Source organism: Bombina bombina, chromosome 10 (genome assembly GCF_027579735.1).
Source record: "Bombina bombina isolate aBomBom1 chromosome 10, aBomBom1.pri, whole genome shotgun sequence".
NCBI classification, from domain to species: Eukaryota; Metazoa; Chordata; class Amphibia; order Anura; family Bombinatoridae; genus Bombina; species Bombina bombina.
Genome location: NC_069508.1, coordinates 196108268 through 196120972, shown reverse-complemented (window position 1 = coordinate 196120972; position 12705 = coordinate 196108268). Strand labels below are relative to the sequence as shown.

General features: G+C 34.1%; 1 protein-coding gene across 1 annotated transcript in view; it reads left to right on the top strand.

The window, feature by feature from the left end:
• FYB2 (FYN binding protein 2) overlaps window positions 1-12705 on the top strand; it is a gene marked incomplete in the record, with an annotated part of 262855 nt that overhangs the window by 61024 nt on the left and 189126 nt on the right. The window contains 1 exon segment of the mRNA XM_053693621.1: window positions 5170-5815. Within this exon segment, the coding sequence (XP_053549596.1) occupies window positions 5170-5815 (646 nt within the window).

Below are 12705 nucleotides of genomic sequence, written 5' to 3'. Positions count from 1 at the left end.
TGGTAAAATAAAATTACACTATAAGGGGGTCTAGATACTTTTGTATTCCTTTTGTGACCTCCCCCCATGAAAATAACCTGTGACCCATATGATTGGATGTAGAGATAAATAGATATAAACATTTAGAAAGGGCTAATCATAATTTAAAAGAAACTTCACATTTACTTCAGAGAGCAGGTTTGAATTTTTTTTTCTTAAAATAAATATCATTCTTCACAATTGTCTGCATAAAGTAATAAAGTTTTGAAAATAAAAAATGTAATGTGCTGGACAAAAAGTTTTATAAACTTTCGATGCAAAAAAAAAAAAATTTTGTTTCTTTTTGAGCAATTTTACTTTAGGCCATTGAAATTAGATATTATCATTCATATTGAAAATCGTATATTATATTTCTTAATTTATTTTTAGTATAAATGTTATATTGAAAATAACAGAAATGCATGTTGTATACCTAATTATTAATGATAAGAAATCTCATCTAAAAGTTTTCAATAATACAATATTGCCATCTTGTGGACCAAATAATGAATTGCAATTTTCATTTATATGTTTCAAGTTGGAATGTTTATGCAATGTGATGTTACATTTTATTGAACTAACATTCCATGTTGCACAAAAAACTTTTATCATTTCCTCCCTTCACCAGGTCTTATGTAATACTGCTCAGTTTTAGGACTCATTTAAAAGACAAAATCAGAGCATATAGCAGATCTATATACTAAATCATTCTGGCATGTAAACAAGATTACAATATGCTTAATGCATGTTTTATGCAAATCTGTTTCTTAAAAGAATTAAACTCTGTGGGAAAACACAATTATAGCTTTTTTATTTCTAATGTAATTTGTGGATGTGTGATGTATGATGTGTGATGTATGATGTGTGATTTCAGTTGGCATGAATAAAAAATATGCATAATGCTGTTTTACCAAACATGCCTAGATAGAAGTCATTCAGATATTCTGTCATTAAATGGACATGAAACCCAATTTTTTTTCTATCACAATCCACTTAGAATATATAGTTTTAAACAACTTTACAATTTACTTCTATTTTCTAATTTGCATCATTCTCATGGTATCCTATGTTGAAGGAACTACTGGGAACTAGCTGAAAGACAATAACAAGACGTGGGCATGTGCAGCCACCAATCAGTAACTTCTGAGCCTACCTAGGTATACTTTTCAACAAAGGATACAAAAAGATCAAAACTAATTAGATAATCAAAATAAATTGGATAGTTATTTAAAATGTATTCTCTGAATAATTAAAGGGAAGTGTCAGACAAGTGTGATGCTCTCAATTTGAAAAATGTTTCCTTTTGATTTGCCTCTCAAAATCCGTCCTCGCAGAAGGTAATGTTAAAAAAAAGCTGAGCCAGTGGTTCCATGGTATTTGTTTCTCAGAGAAGTAACAAATCAGTGCAAATCCTTCCTCCAAAAGGTTTAACATAGATCAGGGTTTTTCATCTCCAGACCTCTGGCCACACCAACAGGCTAGATTTTCATGATATCTGAACTGAGCACAGGTGAAATAATCAGCTGACCAGTAAGCATGGCTATTAGCCTGTTCTCACCAATCGGATTATTAGTTCACCTTTACTCTAGTTTAGGTAGAAGGAAAACCTGGGATGTTGGTGCAAACTGAGGAATGAAAAAGGCTGAATGCACCTGGCACTGCTAAATCTGTTTGTAGCAAATATATTTGGGTTTAATGAATATTTCCTCATAGTTGCATATATAAATAAATAAAATCTATATCACTCTAGACAGTTTGTCTTCTATTAAAACACAAGTGTAGAATGTTGTGGTTTGCATAATAGAACCAATTAATACCTTATTCAGTTCCACCCACTATATGACATGACACCCATTTTAGATAAAACACTATAGGAATTAGAAAAAATAAAATCAGATTTTAAATAATACACAAGTAATAAGTATAAAGGGAATAAATATTGCATCATTAAAGGAACAGTCTAGACAAAATTAAACGTTTGTGATTCAGATAGGGCATCCAATTTACTTTTATCATCAAATTTGATTTGTTCTCTTTATTCTTTTTTGAAAGCTAAAGCTAGGTAGGCTGATATGCTAAACAGCGCTAGTTCATGTGTGCCATATAAATAACATTGTGCTCACTCCATGGAGTTAGTTATGAGTTAGCACTAATTGGCTAAAATGCAAGTCTGTCAAAAGCACTAAAATAAGGGGGCAGACTTCAGAGGCTTAGATACAAGGTAATCACAGGTGTAAAAAGTATATTAATATAACTGAGATAAGGGGCAGTCTGCAGAGGCTTAGATACAGGGTAATCACAGAGGTAAAAAGTATATTAATATAACTGTGTTGGTTATGCAAAACTGGGGAATGGGTAATACAAAATAAATTATTTATCTTTTTAAACAATAAAAACTCTGGCGTAGACTGTCCCTTTAATATTGTTTTTCTCTACTGAATATGTCTCTTTCTCAGTGATGAGTAGTCTGAAATAAAACTGATCAAATCAGTGCATTACATTACATTTATAGCTTACATTTAGGCCTACTAAACCACTTAGATGGGGGGTCCTACCCTATCTGGTTTTAGTTCAATCTCATCTCTTGGCTGATAATCATTGCCAGTAAGTAGGGACAAGTAATATCCATCTGATGTTTTTGTCCTTTACCTGATATAGAGTTTGCCAGAGTTCCCCCACAAAATATCTTGGTGACTGTGACTGATAGTAGGTGGGGTCACAGAATGTTCCCCCCAAAAAGCCCACAATCTTGATCCAACCAAGTATATTTTACATTGAGCAGTTATTTAACCCCATGGCCGCCAGTAACATACCATGCATAAACTGTAGTGATTTGACCCTGTTGACTGTCTCTCATTACTTTCTGCACCATATTTGTAATGCATTGAGGCATATGAGACCCTTTAAAATTAACTAAAACCCATGGACTTTAAAAAACTGGACTTTTAAGTGTATTTTTGTGAAAATGTTACTGGACAGTCTGCTAAAATACTGTCCGGTTGAATACTAGATTCCAGGAAACCCTCCCTGCTATAGGCAAATTACATGTGACTCAGGAGTGTCTCTGTTGATGCTTATTGTATGACTAATAAAATGAGATTGTGTCGCTCATGATATCCAAGTGCAAGAAGGTCATAGACAGTGATTTCAGCTTAAAGGGGCACTGAACCCTATTTTTTTTTATGATTCAGATAGAGCCATCTTATATATTTATTTATTTTTTTATTGTCACTGTGCCTGAGCAGTTTAAAGTTCCTTACAAACTAATGCTTCATACTGCATATTACTACATATTAGAATCGCAAAATCCTAATTACTGCTCAGTGCTTTATGATGATTAAAGGGATATAACAATAATAAAATGCTCTAATGTGCAAGAAAATCTTATTATTACAGCAATGCTTCCAACAGCTATGTATGTAACCCCTGCAACTGGGTTAAACACATAGTTAAAGTTAGCTCTAATGTGGTCCGATCCCAAGCTGAATATAGTCAGTGACTGGTGGCTATTCCATCCCTGATTGGCTCAGAGGTCATGTTCATCTCTACACGTTCAATGCATTGCTGGTCTGGAGCTCACTTTAACTGTGTGTTTAAAGGCATTTACAAGTGCTAAAAATGTTTTAGAGTATTTTATCAGTGCACCATTGCTTTGCATATAACTGCATGTTTTACCCTTGCACAGGGATTTAATGCATAGTTACAGTCTGTGCCCGAGCAGCAATGCACTACTGGGAACTAGCTGAATACATCTGATGAGCCAATGAAAAGAGGCATACGTGTGCACCCACCAATCATCAGCAAGTTCCCAGTAGTGCACTGCTGCCCCTGAGCCTACTTGGGTATGCTTTTCAACAAAGGATACAAAGAAAACAATAATACATAATTATAACACTTTCTCAATTGTGAACATTTTAATTTTTTAATTTTGTGTCCCTTTAATCATGTTGTGGAGGTCATATTCATATATCTCTGCTAGCAATAATACAACAATAAAATGCATTTTAAGGGGTCAGTGTGGTATTCCACATGTTAAAGGGACATAGAATCCAAAATTTATTTTATGATTCCGACAGCAGCAATTTAACAACTTTCTAATTTGCTTCTGTTATCAATTTTTCTTCAGTCTTTTCTTATCTTTTGTTTAAAAGCAAGGATGTATAAGCTCAGGAGCGTGAACATGTCTGGAACACTATATGGCAGCAGTGTTGCAAGAATGTTTTCTATTGGCATGAGCACTATATGTCAGCACTATTTTCTGCCATGCAGTGCTCCAGACACCTATTTAAGTAGCTCTTCAACAAAGAATACTATGGAAACAAAGACAATTTAATAATAGAAGGAAATTAAAAAAAAATTAAATTGTATGTTCTGTGTGAGTTACAAAATATAATTTTCATATCCCTTTAAGGAATAATCCACAAAAAGATTTGTATGGCTTTAGCAATATTTGTAAATCGGCTACCAATGTTCTGATCAAATGAGAGCTACAAAATCCAAAGCTGCCTTTTGCTGAATTATCTGCTGTTCATAAAATAACCAAAGTACAGAAAGTGCAGCCTGAATGGACTTCCATATAATTTATTTAGTGTATTTATCCCAAACAATAAAACATTGTATATTGTACCCTCATATAAACGCAGCATCAATATTTACCCATAAACAGGCAGCCAGTTGTATATAAACGTTTTCCAGGCAAGTGAGGCATCTGAAGATGTGGGATTTGCACTCTTACAGTTTGTGCCACAGAATATTGTTCAACAGTGTTGGTTTATCTAAAGGTATCACAAGAAGGTAATGATTATCAAACCTGATCAAAACATTTATGTCTGTCCTGAAAACTTGAAGCTGTTCCGTTTTGCAAATAATATGTATGATTTTTTTTTAATTTTTTTTAAATATTTGTAAATCTTTTGAATATACAGTATCAAAGCATGTAAGAGCAATTGTGAGTGGTTAAAGGGATTTTATGGGGGTATTTATATTAGTGATGAATTCTGATTATAGTTATACATTCACAGTTGAATTCTGCATGCATTACATATGCATTTGATTGATTTATATTTGATTTATATTTAATCAACACAGATGTCTTTATGATGTTGGGAACAAACTGACCATGTAAGGAACTTTATTTCTATTTCCATATAGGAGGAAGCCTTAGATGTTAAATCAATTCGAGAGAAGTTTGAAGTCCAACACAGTTTTTCAAGCACACTGCCTCCAAAAACGAACATATCGACAAGACGTTCGGGGTCAAATATCCTTTTCAACCCAGAATTTGCAAATGTCATATCTGTGCTAGAAAATGATGTTAAAATTCGTAAGGCGCCTGATCTTCCTTTGAAACCAAGTTTTTCTCTGAATGATATAAACAAGCACACCAGTTCTTCTAAGATAAATTCTAAGATAAATTCAAAGAAAAAAGTTGGCATTTTCAAAGATCAATCTAATTTCCAGGCTGAATTTATGAAGCTGTCTAAAAACAACAGACAAACTTGGAATGTTGCAGACTCTGTTAAAAAACAAGAAGATGGAACATGTGAATTCCATCCCCAAAAATATATCCCATTACTAGACACCCAGATAGGACCAGCGCCACCAGATAATACGACGATTACTGAAGAATTCTATGAAGTTGTTAAACATTGTGAGCCCAGACAAGCAGATGAAAATTCAAACTGGCAAACTCATGCCAAGGTTAATGCAAATTCAGTGCCGGTGACTTTCAGTAATGGAGAAGCTGAAATATCAGATTCATTTTACCAAACAAACCTAAACATTCCTCAGGCAAATGGTAAGTTCTACGTCAGAAGTAAACTTTCATTATTCAAAGTGTACAATTAAAAAGAGACAAATATTACATTTACTTTGTTCTCTAAGAATTCATTATTAGTGCCTTTCCATGACAGTTTACTGAGATAGGGCCAGGAGTCTGCTCTTGCTTTAAGTACTATTTGGCAGCAATGTTTGTAACAATGTCATCAATATAATGTGCAAAATATGTGCACATTCCTGAGCCTACCTTAGAATGCTGGCATGGAGAAGAGTTCAATTTCAACAAAGGATACATAGAAAACAATGCAAATTTGATAAAATAAGTATTTTTGTTTTAAATTGTACTCTACCTGAATTATGAAAGTTTGTATTTGACTTACAAGTATGTGTATGCATTTTTGCTAATAGCAACTTAAAAGGACGTTGTATTTAAAGGGATATTAAACCGTATGAGATTGTAATACAAAATGTTTTATTATGTGTAGTTAAACAACTTAGTAATATACTTTCATTATTTATTTTATCCCCTTTTTCTGTAATTTAACTCTGAAAATGTATTTTTTTAGATTCCTTTGTTTCTATAAAGTAATAGATGCCACCATGTCTAAACCTAAGTTTTAAGCTTATCTTACTGTTCTGCTGCAAACACTTAGGAACAGATATAAAGCTGGCATTGGCGTGCACACAGGGTGTGCCCAGGCCTGCCTGCTAAACTACGGCTGAATTAACTCCCTGCCATTGTGCTTTAATTTGAGCAGAGCATGATGGTAGTCTCCCTATTGTGCACAGTTTTTAGCATTAGCTGCACAAAAAGGCAATATCTTAGTGAGCCTGTCAGTCACTGTCTCCCTGCAGCAGGAGGCAGCCTGTTTGGGTGGGGCTGGGAGCCAATGCTTCGGGTCTACATATACAGGGTTTGGTGATCAGATGTCAAAATACACGTGACCATATTAGCCCACTTAATTCAAAATAAATATTATCTTGAGAGCAAATCAAATTGTAAATGACTCTATGTGGAAGAAGCCAATTTGACATTGGGCTTAAAAAATTTAAATCCTCATCAAAAGAGTGACATTTAAATATGTAGAAAATCTATTTTTAACCTAAAAATGCTGTGTTAAAATTTGCATTATCTGTTGTGTACTTCTTGCTAATGTGCATTGGCGAATGAAGACAACTCCTGAAGCTTTATTGGTGGAGATTAACACTAATCTACAAGCCCAACCACAAAATGTTGAACAGGAAGATGCATATTTCATAAAACAAAAAATTTCATTTATTTTGAAATATTCCTTTCTTAGAAAAAATGTTAATTTCCAGCACAGAACCATTTGTGGTGTAAACATTTAATGATTGTCTTTATTAGGAAAAGTTTCATGGTCTTAACCTGTTACATTTTGTTTTCTAGACCTCAACTAATTTTTGGCTAGATTACAAATGAAGCGCTAATTTGCCCATTGCAGGCGTGCGATAACCAGCCATTACAAGTGGCTCTGAAGATTAAACGGAGATCAGATCTTTGGTTAATTTTCTGAATGTCCCCAACTGCCCCCAAATTTCAGTGTAGTAGTGCCAATAATGAAATAAAAATGTAGCAAATGTCCTTAAAAAATAACTGCACAAAGCAGCTGTTAGGCCTAAAATGTGGTGGGCATCATTGAAAAGTGCCTTTACATTGCAGTCTATGGGGACTGTGTGTTCCCTGTAAATATATATGTTTGTGTTTATATGTGCTGATATACATATATATTTATGTGTTTATATGTGCTGATATACATATATATTTATGTGTTAGTATGTGCTGATATACATATATATTTATGTGTTTATATGTGCTGATATACATATATATTTATGTGTTAGTATGTGCTGATATACATATATATTTATGTGTTTATATGTGCTGATATACATATATATTTATGTGTTTATATGTGCTGATATACATATATATTTATGTGTTTATATGTGCTGATATACATATATATTTATGTGTTAGTATGTGCTGATATACATATATATTTATGTGTTAGTATGTGCTGATATACATATATATTTATGTGTTAGTATGTGCTGATATACATATATATTTATGTGTGTATGTGCTTATATACATATATATTTATGTGTTAGTATGTGCTGATATACATATATATTTATGTGTTAGTATGTGCTGATATACATATATATTTATGTGTTAGTATGTGCTGATATACATATATATTTATGTGTTAGTATGTGCTGATATACATATATATTTATGTGTTAGTATGTGCTGATATACATATATATTTATGTGTTAGTATGTGCTGATATACATATATATTTATGTGTTAGTATGTGCTGATATACATATATATTTATGTGTTAGTATGTGCTGATATACATATATATGTGTTAGTATGTGCTGATATACATATATATTTATGTGTTTATATGTGGTGATATACATATATATTTATGTGTTAGTATGTGCTGATATACATATATATTTATGTGTTAGTATGTGCTGATATACATATATATTTATATGTTAATATGTGCTGATATACATATATATGTGTTAGTATGTGCTGATATACATATATATTTATGTGTTAATATGTGCTTATATATATATATATATTTATGTGTTAGTATGTGCTGATATACATATATATTTATGTGTTAATATGTGCTTATATATATATATATATATATATATATATTTATGTGTTAGTATGTGCTGATATGCATATATATTTATGTGTTAATATGTGCTGATATACATATATATTTATGTGTTAATATGTGCTTATATATATATATATATATATATTTATGTGTTAGTATGTGCTGATATACATATATATTTATGTGTTAATATGTGCTGATATACATATATATTTATGTTAGTATGTGCTGATATACATATATATTTGTGTTAGTATGTGCTGATATACATATATATTTGTGTTAATATGTGTTGATATACATATATATTTATGTGTTAATATGTGTTGATATACATATATATTTATGTGTTAATGTGTTCATATACATATATATATATATATATATATTTGTGTTAATATGTGCTGATATACATACAGTATAGTTGTGTTAATATGTGCTGATATACATATATATTTATGTGTTAATATGTGCTGATATACATATATATTTGTGTTAATATGTGTTGATATAAATATATATTTATGTGTTAATATGTGTTGATATACATATATATTTATGTGCTAATATGTGCTGATATACATATATATTTATGTGTTAATATGTGCTGATATACATATATATTTATGTGTTGGTATGTGCTGATATACATATATATTTATGTGTTAATATGTGTTGATATACATATATATTTATGTGTTAATTTGTGCTGATATACATATATATTTATGTGTTAATATGTGCTGATATACATATATATATTTGTGTTAATATGTGCTGATATACATACAGTATAGTTGTGTTATTATGTGCTGATATACATATATATTTGTTAGTATGTGCTGATATACATATATATTTGTGTTAGTATGTTCTGATATACATATATATTTGTGTTAATATGTGCTGATATACATATATATTTATGTGTAAATATGTGTTGATATACATATATATTTGTGTTAATATGTGCTGATATACATATATATTTGTGTTAATATGTGCTGATATACATATATATTTGTGTTAATATGTGTTGATATACATATATATATTTATGTGTTAATATGTTCTGATATACATACAGTATAGTTGTGTTAATATGTGCTTATATACATATATATTTGTGTTAATATGTGCTAATATACATATATATTTATGTGTTAATATGTGCTGATATACATATATATTTATGTGTTAATATGTGCTGATATACATATATATTTGTGTTAATATGTGCTGATATACATATATATTTATGTGTTTATATGTGTTGATATACACATATATATTTGTATACAAAGAGAGAAGCGCTTTACCAGGCACGAACAACAGCTCAGTGGCTTGTTCTATGGCGATTTACCACCCGGAAGCAGCCTCTTTTAGACCAGTGTGCTTTTCACAGAAGAAAACTTTCCTGAAGTATATCAGTCTGATCCCGCCAAGAAAGGTCAGTCCAGCCCTGAAATACCAGGCAATTCTCCTCTGAACAAGGAACATGACAACCCCAGACGATCGTTTCGGCCTCCTATGGGCCTCGTCAGTGAGGTGCAGCCACATTCCTCTAAGCACATTGGGCAAGGAGTCCACGTCTGGTTTCCCCCATCACCCATAGGGAGACTTCCCCAGGGTCATAATAATTTGCATACAAAGAGAGAAGCGCTCTACCAGGAACGAACAACAGCTCAGTGGCTTGTTCCATGGCGATTTACCACCCGGAAGCAGCCTCTTTTAGACCAGTGTGCTTTTCACAGAAGAAAACTTTCCTGAAGTATATCAGTCTGATCCCGCCAAGAAAGGTCAGTCCAGCCCTGAAATACCAGGCAATTCTCCTCTGAACAAGGAACATGACAACCCCAGACGATCGTTTCGGCCTCCTATGGGCCTCGTCAGTGAGGTGCAGCCACATTCCTCTAAGCACACTGGGCAAGGAGTCCACGTCTGGTTTCCCCCATCACCCATAGGGAGACTTCCCCAGGGTCATAATAATTTGCATACAAAGAGAGAAGCGCTCTACCAGGAACGAACAACAGCTCAGTGGCTTGTTCCATGGCGATTTACCACCCGGAAGCAGCCTCTTTTAGACCAGTGTGCTTTTCACAGAAGAAAACTTTCCTGAAGTATATCAGTCTGATCCCGCCAAGAAAGGTCAGTCCAGCCCCAGTCCACGTCTGGTTTCCCCCATCATCCATAGGGAGACTTCCCCAGGGTCATAATAATTTGCATACAAAGAGAGAAGCACTTGGCGGGATCAGACTGATATACTTCAGGAAAGTTTTCTTCTGTGAAAAGCACACTGGTCTAAAAGAGGCTGCTTCCGGGTGGTAAATCGCCATGGAACAAGCCACTGAGCTGTTGTTCGTTCCTGGTAGAGCGCTTCTCTCTTTGTATGCAAATTATTATGACCCTGGGGAAGTCTCCCTATGGGAGATGGGGGAAACCAGACGTGGACTCCTTGCCCAGTGTGCTTAGAGGAATGTGGCTGCACCTCACTGACGAGGCCCATAGGAGGCCGAAACGATCGTCTGGGGTTGTCATGTTCCTTGTTCAGAGGAGAATTGCCTGGTATTTTGGGGCTGGACTGACCTTACTTGGCAGGATCAGACTGATATACTTCAGGAAAGTTTTCTTCTGTGAAAAGCACACTGGTCTAAAAGAGGCTGCTTCCGGGTGGTAAATCGCCATAGAACAAGCCACTGAGCTGTTGTTCGTTCCTGGTAGAGTGCTTCTCTCTTTGTATGCCAATTATTATGACCCTGGGGAAGTCTCCCTATGGGTGATGGGGGAAACCAGACGTGGACTCCTTGCCCAGTGTGCTTAGAGGAATGTGGCTGCACCTCACTGACGAGGCCCATAGGAGGCCGAAACGATCGTCTGGGGTTGTCATGTTCCTTGTTCAGAGGAGAATTGCCTGGTATTTTGGGGTTGGAATGACCTTACTTGGAAGGATCAGACTGATATACTTCAGGAAAGTTTTCTTCTGTGAAAAGCACACTGGTCTAAAAGAGGCTGCTTCCGGGTGGTAAATCGCCATAGTACAAGCCACTGAGCTGTTGTTCGTTCCTGGTAGAGCGCTTCTCTCTTTGTATGCAAATTATTATGACCCTGGGGAAGTCTCCCTATGGGTGATGGGGGAAACCAGACGTGAACTCCTTGCCCAGTGTGCTTAGAGGAATGTGGCTGCACCTCACTGATGAGGCCCATAGGAGGCCGAAACGATCGTCTGGGGTTGTCATGTTCCTTGTTCAGAGGAGAATTGCCTGGTATTTTGGGGCTGGACTGACCTTACTTGGCAGGATCAGACTGATATACTTCATGAAAGTTTTCTTCTGTGAAAAGCACACTGGTCTAAAAGAGGCTGCTTCCGGGTGGTAAATCGCCATAGAACAAGCCACTGAGCTGTTGTTCGTTCCTGGTAGAGCGCTTCTCTCTTTGTATGCACATATATATTTGTGTTAATATGTGCTGATATACATATATATTTGTGCTGATATACATATATATTTATGTGTTAGTATGTGCTGATATACATATATATTTATATGTTAATATGTGTTGATATACATATATATTTGTGTTAGTATGTGTATATACACATATATATTTGTGTTAATATGTGCTGATATACATATATATTTGTGTTAGTATGTGCTGATATACATACAGTAAAGTTGTGTTAGTATGTGCTAATATACATATATATTTATGTGTTAATGTGTTGATATATATATATATATATATTTGTGTTAGTATGTGTATATACACATATAAACACATAAATATATTTGTATATAGCCATATACATATGTTCTTAAATTTGCTGACCATCACTGCATGACTTACCCCCTTCACTGCGCTAGTTCTCAGCAGTATCTCACGGCATGAGAACGAGGGTCCCATTGGAGCCTATGGAAGTACGCTCTCGTGAGCACAATGCTTCTGTGCAATGTGAACGCAAGGTTCTGTAGAAATAAAAAACTGAAATCTATGTAAAGCATAAACAGCGATCTGTACATTGGCACACGTATTCGTTTCTCCTGCTTTCTGTATCTCTACCCAGTATTTCTCTTTAAAGGCACACACTAGTTTAAAGTCCAATAGCTTCAATTTATGAGAGAAGGTTTTTTTCAAGCAAATATATTTATTTTACTGTTTGTTTATCCCATACCATTGGTTACATTTATAAAGCTGTGCTCCTGTGACACTCCAAACGAGTATACAGCTGGTTAGCCAATG